Source organism: Bombina bombina, unplaced genomic scaffold (genome assembly GCF_027579735.1).
Source record: "Bombina bombina isolate aBomBom1 unplaced genomic scaffold, aBomBom1.pri scaffold_914, whole genome shotgun sequence".
Lineage (NCBI taxonomy): Eukaryota > Metazoa > Chordata > Amphibia > Anura > Bombinatoridae > Bombina > Bombina bombina.
Genome location: NW_026511295.1, coordinates 76091 through 96227, shown reverse-complemented (window position 1 = coordinate 96227; position 20137 = coordinate 76091). Strand labels below are relative to the sequence as shown.

General features: G+C 36.9%; 1 protein-coding gene across 1 annotated transcript in view; it reads left to right on the top strand.

Annotated features, from left to right (window-relative positions):
- Nucleotides 1-20137, top strand: part of LOC128643693 (pancreatic triacylglycerol lipase-like) — a 38104-nt gene that overhangs the window by 179 nt on the left and 17788 nt on the right. The window contains exons 2-5 of the mRNA XM_053696524.1: nt 696-850; nt 17318-17443; nt 17646-17780; nt 18542-18650. Coding sequence (XP_053552499.1) covers nt 696-850; nt 17318-17443; nt 17646-17780; nt 18542-18650 — 525 coding nt within the window. The remainder of the gene's footprint in view (nt 1-695; nt 851-17317; nt 17444-17645; nt 17781-18541; nt 18651-20137) is intronic.

Sequence of the window (20137 nt, the reverse complement as noted above, 5' to 3'; positions counted from 1 at the left end):
ATCTGTCTTGTTGTCTCTTTGTCTCTCTGTCTAATGTCTTTCTACTATCTGTCTCGTTGTCTCTCTGTCTACTCTCTGTATTGTCTCTTTGTCTCTCTGTCTCGTTGTCTCTCTGTCTCTTTCTCTCTCTGTCTACTCTCTATCTCATTTTCTCTTTGCCTCTATGTCTACTGTCTGTCTCATTGTTTCTCTGTCTCTTTCTCTCTCTGTCTACTATCTATCTCAATTTCTCTTTGTCTCTATGTCTACTATCTGTCTCATTGTCTTTCTGTCTACTATCTGTCTAGTTGTCTCTCTGTCTCTCTATCTACTGTCTGTCTCTTTGTTTATCTGTCTTTTATCTGTCTCATTGCCTCTTTGTCTCTCTGTCTACTATCTGTCATTGTCTCTTTCTCTCTCTGTCTACTGTCCCGTTGTCTCTCTGTCTCTTTCTCTCTCTGTCTACTACCTGTCGCGTTGTCTCTCTTTCTCTCTCTGTCTATCTGTCTTGTTGTCTCTGTGTTTTTCTTTCTACTATCTGTCTCATTGTCTCTTTGTTTCTCTCTCTACTATCTATCTATCTTCGGTCTGTCTATCTTTCTATCTATCATATATCTATCTATCATCTATCTATCTATCGATCTATCTATTTATCTCTAGCCCTGTAGAGCAAATATATGAAAATACAATTAATTCTTTGCTTGGATCTTTAATAGGGAATGAAGTCTGTTTTGAAAGAATTGGCTGTTTCACAAACAATGTCCCATGGTCTGGAACTCTAGAGAGGCCAATCCCAGCATTACCTTGGTCACCAATACTAATAAACACTCACTTTCTGTTGTACACTAGAGACAATCCTGACAACTTCCAAGTAAGTCATCATGGTAACTGTAAAATTAAAAATTATGTGATACAATTATATAATTTAATATGTGACAAACACAGAGGCATATTCTGGGATCATTTGGTTATTTAACTTGATATTTTTGATAATTTTAAATTAACTTCCATCAAATTTACTTTACTTTATTCTGTTAAAGGGACAGTCTACTCCAGGATTTTTAATGATTAACCAACGGTTATATTAAAACACTTTTTACCTCTTTGATTACCTTGTATCTAAGCCTCTGCAGACTGCCCCATTATTTCAGTTCTTTGACAGACTTGCACTTTAGCCAATCAGTATTCACTCATAAATAACTAAAGGGGAGTGAGCACAATGGTATCTATATGGCACTAGCACTATCTAGCTGTGGAAAACTGTCAAATGCATTCAGATAAGAGACGGCCTTCAAGGGCTTAGAAATTAGCATATGAGCCTACCTAGATTTAGCATTCAACTAAGAATACCAAGAGAACAAAGCTAATTTGATGATCAAAAAATATTGAAAAATTATTCAAATTGACATGCCCTATCTGAATCATGAAAGTTTAATTTTGACTAGACTGTCCCTTTAATATCCTTTGTTGAAAAGCATATGTGCATATCCTCTGCCTTAACAATGCAATACTGGAAGCTAGATGGCAATTGGTGGCTACACACATATGATTTTTTGTCATTGGCTCACCAGATCTGTTATTCTAGATCCCCGTAGTGCATTGCTGCTCTGGAGCTGACTTTAACTATGTGGTTGATCACAATCTGTTATAAAAATGTATTAAATTATTTATCTACAAAAATCCCTAATAATGGTGATTTTCTGCTGAAAATGAAGACCTGAAGTTAAATGTACCCTTGATTTTTCAACAGTTACATTTTCTTGACACTACTGTGTATAAGAAGACAAGAAGTTAACAACAGATATTTATAGTAAACCTACTGATTGAAATACACTGTTATACTTTAAAAGCTTTCATCCATAAAAGGGTGTTTAATGCAATCCCAATAAGTCAGTTTTGCAGAACTATTTGTAATGTGAAAGACAAAGAGCTTCAGGAAGTGAGATTGGGTCAAATGGCAAAAATTCTAGATAGGGGCTATCCAATGGAGCTAGTGACACAATGTAAGGAAGATTCCCTAAATAAAAATGCCAAAACAAGAAATGAAGACATGAATAAGAATAGGTTGTTTTTTTCTACTGAATTTAATGATTATAGTGATAGGATTACATAAGTCCATAAAAAACATTGGTATCTTCTTAGCAATTCCCTCCCTAGTGTCATTGAATTACAATCCCTTAAAAGGGTAAAAAACATTAAACATACACTGGTACATGTAGATGTAGGGAGTAATAAATTGAGAGGTATCAACTATTTGACTACACCTAAAAAAGGCACAAATCCGTGCCTAGGTTGTAATTCCATGATTAAAGGGAAGTACATTGCTCAAACCAATGATAATATAAATATAGAAACTAAGGGATTTTTCACACGTGACATGGAATATGTGGTGTATCTTCTTAAATGGCCGTTTTGGCGGGGCTATGTGGGGGAAACTATTCGCCCCGTTAAGGATAGAATCAGTGCACATAAATCCAGTACCAGGAATAAAGATATGATATTGCCAGTGTTAGCCCATTTTACCACAGCAGGACACACAGTCATTCAGCTGAGATTCCAAGTGATTGATCACATACCACAATTAAGGAGGAGGAGGTAATAGAGAGCTAATATTGAAGAAAAGAGAAGTAAGGTGGGTACATTATCTGGACATTTTACATCCTATAGGCTTGAACAAAGATTATGATTTGCATTTGTTTTTGTAATGTTTTTATAATTTTGATTTATTTCTCGTGATATATATTTTTCAAGTACTTTGGGAACTTGTACATGATATATTTTGGAGAATTGTTCTTGTTTTTAAACAAATATTATTGTAATCTACAGGTGGAGATCCAATTTTTTTTTACATCTACTAGATGGCATATGTTACAAGAAAGGGTTAAACAGTTAAGCACAGGTGCTATAAATTAAGGATGTTACCTATGTTTTACAGCATAAATAAGGGCTATGTAGGCCCAAAATGTAGCTGTTTGATTTATCTTCTGTCACTTCAATAAAGGATGTTATCCTAAAGAAACAGTGCTGGGATACTTCTTTACTATTTTTTGTATTTAAGGGCTTGCAGGACCCTTACATTTCCCCTGCACTCAGATAAAATATTGGATCCACACTGGCTTTATAGTGCTGTACCTATCTTCTTGGACTATATACTGTATTTACATACATACAAATACATCTTTAGCAATGTATCTGTATGTATCTCTATGTGTTAAAGTACTTTGGCTGCTTTTTTTTTCTAACACCCGAGATCTTATATCTTTGATCCCTTATAACATTTTGTGCAATATTTGTTTTTAATAATGTTTATTAGACAGTGTTATTATGAGTGTAACTGTACTTTGTAATGTATTTTTGATGTGTTTTGTGCAACTTTTTAGTTTCAGAAAACAGGTAACCACAGTTCTGAGAACGTGGTAAGAATTGAAACGTAAATTCTTGCGAAAAGACAATAACGCTTGCGCAAAATCATTTGCACCTCACGTGTAATCTAGCCCTATATGTTTTAATGTGTAAGAGTATTTTATTATTGCACTATTACTTGTATATAAACATGGGGGACATTCATAATGCTGCCAGACTTTAATAAATTGACCCCCTAGACTTTAATGGGGATTTTCTGTAGAAAATAATTAGATAAATTGTGATTGACCCCTAATATTTGTCTCCTTGCTTATGGGTTAAACATATATGGGCCAATCACAATTCATTAGAAAAACATATCTAATCATTTTCAGCAGAAAATCACCATTATTAGAGATTTTTGTAGATAAATAATTTAATAAATTTTTGTAACAGATTGAGATCAACCACATAGTGAAAGTCAGCTCCAGAGCAGCAATGCACTACTGGGAGCTAGAATAACAGATCTGGTGAGCCAATGACAAAAATCATATGTGTGTAGCCACCAATTGCCATCTAGCTTCCAGTAGTGCATTGTTAAGGCAGAGGATATGCACATATGCTTTTCAACAAAGGATATTAAAGGGACAGTCTAGTCAAAATTAAACTTTAATGATTCAGATAGGGCATGTCAATTTGAATAATTTTTCAATATTTTTTGATCATCAAATTTGCTTTGTTCTCTTGGTATTCTTAGTTGAATGCTAAACCTAGGTAGGCTCATATGCTAATTCTAAGCCCTTGAAGGCCGCCTCTTATCTGAATGCATTTGACAGTTTTCCACAGCTAGATAGTGCTAGTGCTATATAGATACAAAGACAAGTGGTGCATCGGGATCTGTTTGTATTCTTGCAATGTGTAAGTCTGTAGTCCCACAGTCATAAGAATCCCTAGCAAAAATATCCTTGTACTCCATCAGGAGTTCTCGCAGCTGTTGGCGTTCATCATCGCTGGAACAGCCATTAGCTAAGGATATTTGCTCTTTGACTATTTGCTGAAATCCTGGGAAGATTTCAGGCTGTCCTATTTCATAGGCCTCTTTTAACCTAGAGGTGAGATCCCCTTGATTATAATTTACATTGCCCCCATGACTCTGGGTATTGGGGTAATCTTGCTGTTTGATCGGCTGATCAAATACTAGAGAGGCTTCTTCAATTTTACACATGCCTTCCTTTGAGCTGAAGGGATAAATAGACTGAATAGTAAATAGACCCTTTGGTATAGAGGCAAAGGATTTTTCTTTTAATTGTTCTTCAGTTAAGTATCCTTCAGGTATTAGCCCAGTTATATTATTCTGGAATCCAAAAGTGTAATAACTTGATTCCAGCGCATATCCTAAGGTAGTCTCCTTGGATAAGTTTATATCCTGTGGGGTCATGTTATGTACAATAACATGTATTAGAATAGTTCCAATATTTACCAAAGGAGTATAGGTCATTTTGATACCCAGATTTTGTTTTCTATGGGAAAGGCAAATTAGTGTTTCAGAAGTTTTAACTTCTGACCTCTCTTTACCTGTAATGGTAAAAGGAATTTATCAGTCCCAGCAGGAATTATAACATTGTTAGACACCTGCATATTCACAGCATATGGCATTTGCTGGTTTGATTTCAGGGCTGCATTTTCATCCTCAAATATCTCAGGGTCCCCCTTTAACCTGTTTCAGAGGCAAAAGTTAATTAAATCTACTTGTATGGCATATCTATGTAAGAGATCATTGCCAATGTATATTTGATTATGGGGAGTATTTACAACTAAAAACAGGTGCTTTGCTGATCTATTACCTATAGAGATAGATAATAAACATTTAGCTGTGATATTATAGCTTTCAAACCTGTCATCCAGGCCATGGACACAGTGGTCTTGAGGAGAAAGATATTTAATCACTTTAGGTTCAGCTATCTGCGCTTTGCTTATATAGCTAGCTTCCTGTTTTAAGTTCAATTTAGCATATTTGGTTTTCCCAAGGTCATGCACTTGTATAGGGATAAATAGATCCTCTTTAACTCTCTCAATTCCTGTGAGGTATTGAGTGTGGCCTTCTCCCTTAGGTATTTTATGATCCCCCTTGTGGAGAGATATGGTTAATACATTGCCGTCTAAGGAAATATTCGCTATCTTTCAAGGCGAATTTTAAAAGTATTACCATTAGAGCCACTTAAAGGAGTCTGATCATCTATTTGTAGGATAGTGACTTCAGGTATAGAGTTATTCCTGAAATGAATCTCCACAGCATCTGGCTTCTCTTCCACCATGTGACAGTTATGTTGTGTGTGAGATATGCCGGATCGCTCATAATTTAATTGGCCGTTTTACTTGTGACCAAATTACATTATTTATGCAATCAATTATGGTGCTTAATCGCTTCAATAGATCACTTCCAGTTATTAAACGATCAGTGGGTAGATCCACTATAATGACAGGGTGTCTTATGACCCAGTTCCCCAGCCTCACTTTTAACCATGCAGTACCATTTTAGGTTTGTGGATTGTTAGCTCATTTAGCTGTGTGTAGTACCCGTGGGATAAAATAGTTGCCTGAGATCCAGTATCAATTAATCCCATGATAGGGTTGGAGACTGAATCCTGCAGCTCAGCTAATAGATAATATCTCCCTGCAGTTTCTATCATTTCACACATAAAACTGGTGTGGTTACACAATTGTGGGCTTCGCCGCGTGTTACCTGAATACGCCATGTTACCTGATGCAGAAGATATTTCACTCTTACCGGTCCCCTCTATGATAGGGTTGACTGGGTTCTTGTGTACTGAATATGTGGAAATAAGGTTAAGAGAACACTGCAAAGGAAGAGGTTGGTTAAATTTTCCTGGCTGAGGTTGCTTGTAATCACAGCTAAATCGTCAGTTTCCAGTCTGTGGGGAGAGAACATGATTAGTACCATTTTTGACATTTATCTTTTTATTTTGTATATCTCTCCCCTCTCTTTCAGGTGATACTGCAGTATTTATGATAGTGCCTGTGGCCCACCGCTGGCCACTGGCTGTACCCCTAAAAAAGGATTGTTAGGTTGCTGAGCCGTAAACGCTTGACTCATATTAGCGACTTGTTCGCTCAACTGAATTAGCTGGGTACTAAGCTGATCTACTTGATCGTACAAGTTACCTCTACCCCTGGGCCTATCCCTTGATGCCCCATAGCAGTGATTACTGGTCCCTTGGGTCCCCTCAGAATCAGGGCCGCTGTTTCTATCCTGGCGTGGTTGCCCCTGGGGTTCAACTTGTTCAGCGTTAGTATTTTGGGGAGCACTATTTACTTGGGGTGTCTGGTTACCCTGAGAGTATTTTCGCCACTTATTGTATCTACCTTTGTGGGGATACCTATTATCTTGTGGGTATTCTTCTCTTTGGGAGTAATTATTTACCTGGGTATGCCCCCCATTTTGGGTATAGTCTCTCTGCGGCTCAGCCCTTGTTGGGGGAGGGGTAGAGTTAAACCTTTGTGGGGATGGCCTGTTTTCTCTGGCCACTTCCGCATAGGTTTTCTTTTTAGACTCCAAATTAAGGGGACTAGGTGACACCCTAGTTTCTGCCACAATTTTAGGATTGGGCTTTCTCTCCCTTTTATCCCCCTGTTCACCGGACTGCTGAATAAAGTATAACTTTGTACTCTCTTTGATCAGCCATTCAAATGAGCAGTTCTCATCAAAATCTCTAGCTAAATTAATTTTGATGGGTGCGGGCAGTGCTTCAAAAAATAAATTCACAAATTCTGAGCATTCAAATATGGGATTATCTTCAGCCATACTGTACGCATTTTTCAGTACATACAGCTATTTTCGCTGCAGTTTTAGTGCGATGTTGCCTGAATTCTTTTCTGCACTGTCGTTTTGTCTCATTCCAGGAATGAATATTCATATTCTTTAGTGAAGCAAAGAATTTGTGATATTTACCTTCAAATACCCAGGGCAGAAATTCAATTTTTAACTGCTCACTTGTAACATTCATTATAGATAAAGCATTTTCAAAAAGGCCTCTAAGTGGTCAATTATGGAAGTGGTCAATTATGCGTACTGCATTCTTTAGAAATTTAATTATTGTATGGGTGTCATACACTTTATTAAGTACATTACTGGATTTCATTGGGAACTTATTGTTTGAGTTAGAGTGCCTTTTATCTGTCCTATCTTTACTATGCTGAAATCTCACTTGTGCATTTTTATATGGGCTGTCTGAGAAGCTAGCCCCCCCCTTCTGACCCGCTTTAGTAACTGACCTCTTCCTCTGAGGTGTAATAATCATCTTGTCCTCCAGAGTTAGGTAATTGCCTAGGGGGAAAGTTATCTCTGGGCCTGAATTAGGGCTATATTTGGGTACTTTTGTCTATCCTCCCGTCTGGTATTTTGAAACTCATTTCTGACCCAGTCCTTAATTGAGTTAATCATTTCAGCATTAGTGTTATTACTTAAAAGTTCCTTATTGCTGCTGATTTGTCTTTTTAATTCATTTATTTCTTGTTCATATCCTTTTTCAGCCCCACGATATCTAGCTTTTAAACTTTTATTTTTATTTTGGCATTTTTCATAGATTTCTTCTAAAGCTTTAAATTCAGCCTCTAATTTCTGATTATATTTATTTAAGTCAGAAACCTTTTCATTAGCTTCTAGAACCTCTACCTTTCCATTAATAAAGGCTTCCTCAAATTCTCGTAATGAATAATTTTCATCCCTTAGCTGTCCTAATTGTCTGTCTTGTCCTGCCATTTAGCTAGACATCTCACAGCTCAAATACATTGGGATCGGCCAAGTTTTGAAAATTAAATTGTCATGCCCTCTAAATTCCGTGCATTTACTAAGTTGCAGTAAAATTTGGTATAATTCACCATCTTCAACCCACATATCTTTAACTAAATCTTTGGCCTTAGCTTTAAATCCCTGAATACATGTGTAGACATCTTCTCCCATATCAAGTCTAGTCATGAGGTGGTTCATGGCTTCAAATTTGAGAGTTTTTGCCTGAACCATTTCATGGACAGAGGATCTTGGGGAGGGCACAATTTCATCATATACAGAAATGCTAGTGTTACTTTTTGCTGAAGACATACGGCTAGATCGTGAGTTTTAAGGCTGTGCGGTGCTAACGCTCCTTTTTTTTCTACCGCTCCCTTAAGCCAACGCTGGTATTACAGGTTTTTTTAAACCTGGCGTTAGCCGCAAAAATGTGAGCATTGAGCAGAATTTAGCTCCACATCCCACCTCAATACCAGCGCTGCTTACGGTAGCGGTATGCTGGCTAAACGTGCTCGTGCATGATTTCCCCATAGGGAACAATGGGGCTGAGCCGGCTGAAAAAAACCTAACACCTGCAAAAAAGCAGCGTTCAGCTCCTAACGCAGCCCCATTGTTTCCTATGGGAAAATAAAAAATATGTCTGCACCTAACACCCTAACATAAACCCAGAGTCTAAATACCCCTAATCTTACACTTATTAACCCCTAATCTGTTGCCCCCAACATCGTCGCCACCTGCATAATATTATTAACCCCTAATCTGCCGCTCCGGACACCGCCGCCACCTACATTAAAGTTATAAACCCCTAATCTGCTGCCCCCAACATCACCGACACCTACATTATAGTTATTAACCCCTAATCTACCCCCCCAACATTGCCGCAACTATATTAAATTTATTAACCCCTAATCTGCTGCCGCCAACGTCACCGCCGCTATAATAAAGTTATTAACCCCTAAACCTAAGTCTAACCCTAACCCTAACACCCCCCTAATTTAAATATAATTTAAATACATCTTAATAAAATAACTACAATTAAATAAATTATTCCTATTTCAAACTAAATACTTACCTATAAAATAAACCTTAAGCTAGCTACAATATAACTAATAGTTACATTGTAGCTAGCTTAGGATTTATATTTATTTTACAGGCAACTTTGAATTTATTTTAACTAGGTACAATAGTTATTAAATAGTTATTAACTATTTAATAACTACCTAGCTAAAATAAGTACAAAATTACCTGTAAAATAAATCCTAACCTAATTTACAATTACATCTGAAACTACACTATCATTAAATAAATGACCTAAACTACCTACAATTAATTACAATTAAATTCAATAAACTAAATTATGAAAATAAACAAACACTAAATTACAGGGGGAAAAAAGAAATGCCAGAAGCTTAAACTAATTACACCTAATCTAAGCCCCCTAATAAAATAAAAAAGCCCCCCAAAATAATAAAATGCCCTACCCTATACTAAATTACAAATAGCCCTTAAAAGGGCCTTTTGTGGGGCATTGCCTCAAAATAATCAGCTCTTTTACCTGTAAAAAAAGAATACAATACCCCCCCAACATTAAAACCAACCACCAACAAACCCCTACTCTAAAACCCACCCAATACCCCCTTAAAAAAACCTAACACTACCCCATTGAAGATCACTCTACCTTGAGCCGTCTTCACCCAGCCGGGCACAAGTGGTCATCTGATCCGTCCAGAAGTCTTCATCCGATGGGGCAGAAGAGGACATCCAGACCAGCAGAAGTCTTCATCCTATCCAGGCAGAAGAGGACATCCGGACCGGGAGAAGGCTTCATCCAAGCGGCATCTTCTATCTTCATCCATCCGACGAGGAGCGACTTGATCTTGAAGACATCCGGCATGGAGCATCCATCCAGCACGACGACTAACGACGAATGACGGTTCTTTTAAATGATGTCATCCAAGATGGCGACCCTCGAATTCCGATTGGCTGATAGGATTCTATCAGCCAATCGGAATTAAGGTAGGAAAAATCCGATTGGTTGACTTAATCAGCCAATCGGATTGAAGTTCAATACGATTGGCTGATTGGATCAGCCAATAGAATTGACCTTGCATTCTATTGGCAGATTAGGGGTTTAAAAAAATTATTATAGTGTTTGCAGTGGGGGGGCCTCAGTTTAGGGGTTAATAGGTAGTTTATGGGTGTTAGTGTACTTTGTAGCACTTTAGTTTATGGGTGTTAGTGTACTTAGCACTACTTTAGTAGAGCTTTATGTTCCGGCGTTAAGCCATAAAACTATTAACTACTGACTTTTATATGCGGTAGAAGTCTTGACAGGAGAGAGACTACCGCTCACTTCTTCCAAGATTCGTAATACCGGCATTAGGCAAGTCCCATTAAAAAGATAGGATACGCAATTGACGTAAGGGGATTTGCGGTAGCCTCGAGTCGTGGAAGAAAAGTGAGCGGTACACCTGTACCTGCAAGACTCGCAATACCAGTGGGCATTAAAAAGCAGCGTTGGGACCTCTCAACGCTGCTTTTTAAGGCTAACGCAAAACTCGTGATCTAGCCGATATTTATTTTAGTGTTGTACTTAATAAGATAAAAACGCTAATACAATTTTGACCAATAAAAGAGAAAAAAAATTATATTTTCAAAATGATTAATATTAATTTTGAAATATGAAAATCAATATTTCAATCTTTCAAAAAAAACTATATTTTCAAAAATATCAATATTAATTTGGAAATATGAAAATCAATATTTCAATTTTTTAAAAAAAATTATATTCCCAAAATATTAATATTAATTTTGAAATATGAAAATCAATATTTCAATTTTCCAAAAAAAATTATATTTTCAAAATATTAATATTAATTTTGAAATATGAAAAAATATTTCATCAATTTTTCAAAATTAATTTTAAAAATATTTCAAGATATTAATATTAACTTTGAAATATTTAATCACAATAAAAAAATAATATTAATAATAATTTTTTATTTTTTTAGATTATTTTTTTTTTCAATAATAATTTCTATTTATTACAAATATATCAATGTGATAAATATTAATAATATCTCACGCAATGCCTCCAAATAATATGTCAGTATATGGCTGGGTTATAATACAATATACTTAATTATTATCCTTTAACCCCTTAATGACCGGACCATTTTTCAATTTTCTTACCCTTAATGACAATGGCTATTTTTACATTTCTGCAGTGTTTGTGTTTAGCTGTAATTTTCCTCTTACTCATTTACTGTACCCACACATATTATATACCGTTTTTCTCGCCATTAAATGGACTTTCTAAAGATACCATTATTTTCATCATTTCTTATAATTTACTAAAAAAAAAATAATAAAATATGAGGAAAAAATTGAAAAAAACACACTTTTTCTAACTTTGACCCCCAAAATCTGTTACACATCTACAACCACCAAAAAACACCCATGCTAAATAGTTTCTAAATTTTGTCCTGAGTTTAGAAATACCAAATGTTTACACGTTCTTTGCTTTTTTTGCAATTTATGGCGCAATAAATACAAGTAGCACTTCGCTATTTCCAAACCACTTTTTTTCAAAATTAGCGCTAGTTACATTGGAACCCTGATATCTGTCAGGAATACCTGAATATCCCTTGACATGTATATATTTTTTTTTAGAAGACAACCCAAAGTATTGATCTAGGCCCATTTTGGTATATTTCATGCCACCATTTCACCGCCAAATGCGATAAAAAAAAAAAAAAGTTCACTTTTTCACAAAATTTGTCACAAACTTTTGGTTTCCCACTGAAATTATTTATAAACAGCTTCTGCAATTATGGCACAAATGGTTGTAAATGCTTCTCTGGGATCCCCTTTTTTCAGAAATAGCAGACTTATATGGCTTTGGCGTTGCTTTTTGGTAATTAGAAGGCCGCTAAATGCTGCTGCGCACCACACGTAAATTATGCCCAGCAGTGAAGGGGTTAAATTAGGTAGCTTGTAGGGAGCTTGCAGGGTTAATTTTAGAGATCAGCTTCCCACCTGACACATCCCACTCCCTGATCCCTCCCAAACAGCTCTCTTCCCTCCCCCACCCCACAATTGTTCCCGCCATCTTAATTACTGGCAGAAAGTCTGCCAGTACTAAATAAGAGTTTTTTGGTTTTTTTTAAATAAAAATAATAAAATATTTTAGCTGTGATGGACCCCTGCCTTAGCCCCAACCTCCCTGATCCCCCCCCCCCCTCCAGCTCTCTAACCCTCTCCCCTACCTAATTACCGCCATCTTGGGTACTGGCAGCTGTCTGCCAGTACCCAGTTTGGCCCCAAACCCCCCCCCCAAAAAGTATTTTTATTTAATTTTTTAACTTTAAAACTATTTCTGTAGTGTAGCAGCCCCCCCACAATACCCCCACCCCCTCCCCCTCCCAGATCCTTTTATATTTGAATTTTTTTTTTTAACTTTTTCTCCCTTTCTGCCTGATTCATTGGTGTCAGTGTGGATGTGTGCACGTGCACGTGCACGCGCGCCCCGTGCACACGCGCCCCGTGCACGCGCCCATGCACGTTCATGTGCACGCGCACCCTTGTGCACGCGCACGCGCATCGTGCACGCGCGCGCTCACTCTCACACCCGGACAGTGCACTACCAGACACTGGCACCATCGCTACCGGTGCAGAGAGGGCCACAGAGTGGCTCTCTCTGCATCGGAGGCTTGTAAAGTGGTATTGCAGGATGCCTCCATATCGAGGCATCACTGCAATACCCTCAGAGCTGCTGGAAGCATTTGTGATCGCTTCCAGCACTCTGTTAGACAACTGACGTACCAGGTACGTCCATTGTCATTAACTGCTTGTTAATGCATGACGTACCTGGTACGTCAGTTGTCATTAAGGGGTTAAAATAAACCCCAAATAAAAATGCATATACCAAGACAATAAAATTAATATAAATTCTTTTTTATTAGTTAATATTTATAAACACATTGAAATATATCTGTAAGAACCAGAATATGAGTCAAACTAGACAGTGTTTAAACTGTTGCAATACGCCTTTACAAAGCAAACCAAATTGTAACTTTATAACTAGCCTTATTCATAACTGAATTTCTTTTAATTAACACAATGAGATTCCAAGATATTAGCTACTAACATTCAAGCAGTACAATCAGCTATGTAGCCATAATTTATTCTAATACAATTCTAATTTAAAGCATCAAAATAGTATCTATTATTTGTTCAAACAACTAATTTGTATGCTCATTTATCTAAGCTGAAATAAATTCTTAGTTATCTACAATTAAGACAGTTCTAAAATATATGTATATATATATATATATATATATATATATATGTGCACAGATAAATTTAGCACTGAGGATTAGTTTTAAAACACACAGACTATGAATGTAAGATGAAATACAAACTGCTCTTTTTAATCTATTAACTACAGTAACAATGAAAGTTGTTTTAAAATTACCTATATTTAGCAATCTCTTAATACTTTACCCAAAATGACCAAAATCGATAATTCAGTTTCCAATATTTCTCAACAGGCCCAATTTCACCTCAGAATATGAAAATGGAGTATTTTGCATGTGGAGAATAAAATAGTAGCTATTTTGCTTATAATAACTGCAGCAGTTATCCATCCAGGGTTTCAGCAAAAAGTTCACCAGACAAAGTTTAGCAAAAGTTAGACCTTTTTTCTTTCTATGCTTGGGGTTAAATCATGTGATATAACCCCACCCATTTTTGTTCTGTACCATTATTGGTGAATTGGTTTGGGAGGCCCTCGAAACTGAACATCTCATTGGATCCCTAGAAATGCATGGTTGCTTAGGGAAATGCAGCTTTAACAGTCAAATCTTTTGGCTGTAAGTCTCGCATCGCAACACCGGGGGCAGCAGACAGACAAACAGTTCATTTTAATTGTTTCTATACAGTAAAACATTTCTTAAAAAATGTTCATATAAAATGCCATAATTTCTTTATATTAATAAGTTACATGTTTAAATACACATGGGTCACACAGTATAATTTTTCTTGATTACTTCAATATCAAACACAGTATGTATGTATTTCACTTATAATGTATAAAATGCATTTAAACCATATTTTCTATGAAACAATTTAAAGGATTATAATATCTTCATCCTGGATTCAATTTCCTTCTTCAGCCATCCGCTCAAACATCACATACATGCTTTGAGATCTGCAAATATATGTGGTTTTCACACAATTATATCTACATTTGATTATTATCCCATACAGATTAATATTTCATATCTGTATGTTTCTTTTTTTAAGTGTATAAAACACATAGGATATTATTTGAAATGCCAATTATCTGTGTACTTTCTAGATGCCTGAAATGAAAGAAATAATTGTTAGAAATGTTAAACATTCATATATCTATTTGCAATATTTATCTAATATGAATGTTATGTGTCTCTGCTTGGCCACTTTCATTGTCTAGAATTTATGGATTCAAACACAGCATGGACACATGGCTGTGTAAGATGTGTACACAGCTCACAGGGGATCATTTAACAGGTAGTTGTTAAAAGCTACAATTCCTTGAAGATGTTTGTATTTTCAAACATTCTCACAGACGGGATCGGCTACTCACCTTGGGCAGGAAACCCATATATGGGCATGTACTTTTGAGGCTACATCATGCTCACATAACTTTGAAATGGTTCACTAATTTTATTTATACAACAGTCTAACCCTTTGTTCTTTCTTTCAGAAATAACTATGCAAGTAATTCCTTTGATGAAGGAGAGAAGGGTTTTTTGGGACATCCTGTCTGCATTGAGTTTTAAGATGCGTAATCAAATTATATGGGCTTCAAGTCAATTTCTGACATCAGAATTGTAACCTTACAGTATATCTGATAAAAATATGGCTTCATATATAAACACATTCTTTTGTCTTATTTACATATATACTGTATATGTTAGTACATATATATATATATATATATATATATATATATATATAATATATATATATATGTCATTTACTTGTACCCTGACACTACAATATAACTAATAGTTACATTGTAGCTATCTTAGGTTTTATTTTTATTTCACAGCTAAGTATGTATTTATTTTAACTAGGTAGACTAGTTACTAAATAGTTATTAACTATTTACTAGCTACCTAGTTAAAATAAATACAAATTTACCTGTAAAATAAAACCTAACCTGTCTTACACTAACACCTAACCTTACACTTCAATTAAATAAATTACATTAATTAAACACAATTAACTAAATTACAAAAAAATACAAACACTAAATTATACAAAATAAAAAAGAAATGATCAAATATTTAAACTAATTACACCTAATCTAATAGCCCTATCAAAATACCCCCCCCCCCCCAAATAAAACAAACCCTAGCCTAAACTAAACTGCCAATAGGGCCTTTTGCAGGGCATTGCCCCAAAGAAATCAGCTTGTTTACCTGTAAAAAAAATAATAGAAACAACCCCCAACAGTAAAACCCACCACCCACACAACCAAACCCCCCAAATAAAATCCTATCTATAAAACCTAAGCTCCTCATTGCCCTGAAAAGGGAATTTGGATGGGCATTGCCCTTAAAAGGGCATTTAGCTCTTTTTCAGCCCAAACCCTAAGCTAAAAATAAAACCCACCCAATAAACCCTTAAAAAAACCTAATACTAACCCCTGAAGATCCACTTACAGTTTTTGAAGACCGGACATCCATCTTCAACGAAGCCGGGAGAAGTCTTCATCCAAGCGGCAAGAAGTGCTCAACGAAGCTGGGAAAAGTCTTCATTCAAGCGGCAAGAAGTGGTCCTCCAGACAGGCAGAAGTCTTCATCCAGACGGCATCTTCAATCTTCATCCTTCCAACGCGGAGCAGCTCCATCTTCAAGAAATCCTGCACGGAGTATCCTCTTCTGTCGATGGATCTTCAAGAATGATTTCTCCTAATCTAAAGACCGCTGCTCCGTAAATCTGTCTGCCTGCTCTGAGCAGGCGGACAGGAATCGCCACAATTCAACCCGATCGAGTACGATCAGGTTTATTGACACCTCCCTGCTGATGTCTGATTGGCCGCAAGTCTGCAGGGGGCGGCGTTGCACCAGCAGCTCTTGTGAGCTGCTGGTGCAATGCTGAATACAGTGAGCGTATTTCTCTCCGCATTCAGCGAGGTATTGCAGACCTGATCCGCACTGTCGGATCAGGTCCACAAGTCCTTTGATAAATAGGCCTCTATGTCTTCAGGAATACTAATCCATCGAGCGCAAATTTTGCTTGCACTCAAGCGCAACTGCTTGCTTTCTACTTGTAACATGCATGCTAGTTAGCCCAGTTACAGTATTTCTTTTATGCCACTTGTAATCTAACCTAAAGGGGGGTTAAATAAAAATAAATAAATAACTATCACCATTGTGAGGAAGGCAGGACATTATTCTTAGAGCTTTATGTGTTCACAATCCAGTTTCTGTGAAGAATTTTGGACATGTTGAAGACTGCTTTACTAATTCTTTAAATCTTGCATCAGTGAGGTTTTGGAGTGTTTACATTTAAGTAAATATAGGTAAGACAGAATGTACTGTGTCATTGCTGTCATGTTTAATACAAGTGATATTAGAGCTATTGATGTTGTTTGTATGGTGCTCTGACAAAATGCAGAAAGACTTTTGGCAGAAGGACATTTGGCAGACGGACATTTGGCCGACAGACATTTGGCTGACAGACAGAAAGCTAAAGAATGTTCCGATTTCGGCCGAGGGCAGATGCGTTACCAGAGTGCTCTGTTCTAATCACAGCCTCGGGCGCCGCAACTGCCTCTGGGAACCTTACCATGGGTCCTAGGCTGCACGTTTTGAAATTCTCTGTCTGGGAAACTATCTATCTATCAAATCTATCTATTTATCTATCAAATCTATCTATCTATCGTATCTATCAAATGTATCTATTGCATCTATTGATCTATCTATCTAATCTATGTATCTATCTATCTATCAAATCTATCTATCTTGTGCCGGACTGTTATCTGACAGCCACTTGTGTTTCGGCCAAATGTCCGTCGGCCAAATGTCCGTCGGCCAAGTGTCCGTCGGCCAAGTGTCCGTCGGCCAAAAGTCCGGCCACGTGTTTGTATATATACTATATATATAATGTTTATAACATCATATTATCTTTGTACAGGATATCAATGCTGTAAACTCTTCCACAATCACAGCATCCAATTTTAAACCAAGCAAGAAATCCCGCTTTATTATACATGGGTTTATTGACAAAGGCGAGCAGAACTGGCTTAAAAACATGTGCAGGGTAAGAAACTTTATGTGCACATTACTTATACAGATGAATGTACTGTATGTTACTCAGACGGATGACAATTTGTTTTTCACTTTGTGAGTTATCACATTTAACCTTGATTTGACTGTTTATGGATTACTACATCCTCCAATTGGTTGCTTAATAGGAGATCCCTTTTCATAAGATGTGAACCCATGCTATTGTCTGTTCCTAGGCCATGTTACAAGTGGAAGATGTGAATTGTCTCAGTGTTGATTGGAGTGGAGGATCCCGTACGCGATACACACAGGCAGCTAACAATATCCGAGTTGTTGGGGCAGAAGTGGCTTTTTTTATTAACGCCCTTGAAGTATGTAAACAGGACACACTCTATCAACAGTTGTTCCTTAAACTTCCATTTCCATTTAATGTCCCTCATTCTACACCATTAGCATTTGCCTTGCAAAGTCTTCATGTTCATATTGGGCATGAATCATGAATGAAAACTTTTGAAAACCCAAAAGTTTCATTCATGATTCAGACAGAGAATGTCATTTTAAGCTTTCCAGTCTATTATTTAATTTGCCTAATTCTCTTGATATTCTTAGCAATGCTGGGCCTACCTAGGTATGCTTTTTATCTGAGAGCTGGCTGCTGATTGGTGGCTGCACATTAATGCCTCTTTTCATTGGTTTACCAGATGTGTTCAGTTAGCTCCCAGCAGTGCATAGCTGCTCCTTCAACAAAGGATATGAAGAGACTAAAGTAAATTTGCTATTAAAAGTAAATTGAAAAGTTGTTTAAAAATCACATTCTCTATCTGAATCATGAATGAAAAATTGTGTTTCACATCCATTTAAGCTTCCTTTTCTATGGCATTCATGTACATTTTGATAAGCAACCATTTGAATTAGATAAGCACCAGAATAATAAGTGCATAATTTGAAAGTGATGACAATGCTTTTAAAATTGAGATTAACTAATGCTGAAAATTCCCAGCCTTCAAAACTGATACTAGAACATTATGGGCTGGATTATGAGTGAAGTAAAAATACACATATGCCTTTAAAGCTTTGAAACCAAAAATCTAATAATCTCTTTACTGTCTTCATATTGAATTCTATTGCATAGAAACAGTTTGGGTATCCTCCAACAAACGTACACCTTATTGGTCACAGTCTGGGAGCACACATTGCTGGGGAGGCTGGAAAAAGGAAGCCTGGAATTGCAAGAATAAGTGGTAAATTCTTCTGGCTCAGAATGTAATGTATATTAGGGCTTGTTCAAGTTAAAAGTCTTTAAAGTATAATTGCTAATGTCATAAGCAACTATAATAATATCCGGACACATTTTACATATTTTAACAGAAATTAATTATTGTATTACATTGCGTCTATGGGGTCTATTTATCATATGTCTGTCCGACATGATCTACTGTCAGCATTTAGTATTTCACAAGCAGTTCTGGTGAACTGCTTGTTCAATGCCGCCCCCTGCAAATTTGCGGCCGCTAGCAGGGGTGTCACTCAACCCGATCGTATCTGATCAGGTTGATTGCTGTCCGCTGCTAAGTGGTGGTGGACCAGTTAAGGAGCAGTGGTCTTAAGACTGCTGCTTCTAAACTGCTGTTTCCGGCGAGTCTGAAGGCTCGCGCAGAAACAGATGTATTAGGCACCATACGGTGCTTAATAATTCAGACCCTAAATGGGTATTTCATTTGCTACATTACTAATAATATATTAAAAAGATGATCAGTTTAACCCCTTGAGTGCTAATGACGGCTCTGAGCCGTTACAGAGTTTCCCACTCTGGTGCTAATGACGGCTCAGAGCCGTCACTAGCACTCTCCCAACTTGAGGGAGATCTGGGGGCTCCCACCCGCTCCTACCCCGGCGATCGGTGCTGCATAATGAAAGGCATCGCCGGGGCTTCCGTTTTGCGTGGTGACGCCACGCGCAATAAACGTGATGACGTCACCGTGCAACTTTATTTAACATTAACAATGTTAAGTATAGGAGGAGGGGGCATGCTGCTTAGAAGCCTGTATCTCAGGCATCTAAGCAGCTACAGACCCCCAAGTCCCACCGGTGGAAAGGTAATCGCCTAGCCTTTCGAACGGCGTAAGTATTGGGGATCTGAAATTAAAAAAAAGTAATGGGATAGGAAAGTCAAAATTAAACTTGCATGATTCAGATAGAGCATGTCATTGTAAGACAGTTTTAAATTAACTTCTATTTTCAAATGTGCTTCTTTCTCTTGATATCCCTTGTTGAAAAATAATATGCACATATTCTACACTAGTGGGAGCTAGCTGCTGATTGGTGCCTGCACACATTTGTCTCTTGCGATTGGCTAACTAGATGTCTCCATCTATCTGCCAGTAATGCAATGTTGTTCCTTCAGCAAAATATAACAAGAGAATGAAACAGATTTGATAATAGACGGAAATTGAAAATTTGTTTAACATTATATGTTCTATCTAAATCATGAAAGAAAATGTTGGGGTTTCCTGTCCATTTAAAACTGCATTTCTTTCCTAGAAAATGCAAATGGCAATGTCGCCTTTGTTATTTATCACTGCCCTCCAAATGTAAGCTTTACGCTCATACATGCTCTGGATTGGCTGCAGTCATGGTTACAGCCAATTCATTGTTCATTAAGACTAAAATGGTAACACAGGAGGTTTTCTAATGTAAGTATTCCTCTTTAGGAATTACTATTTTTATA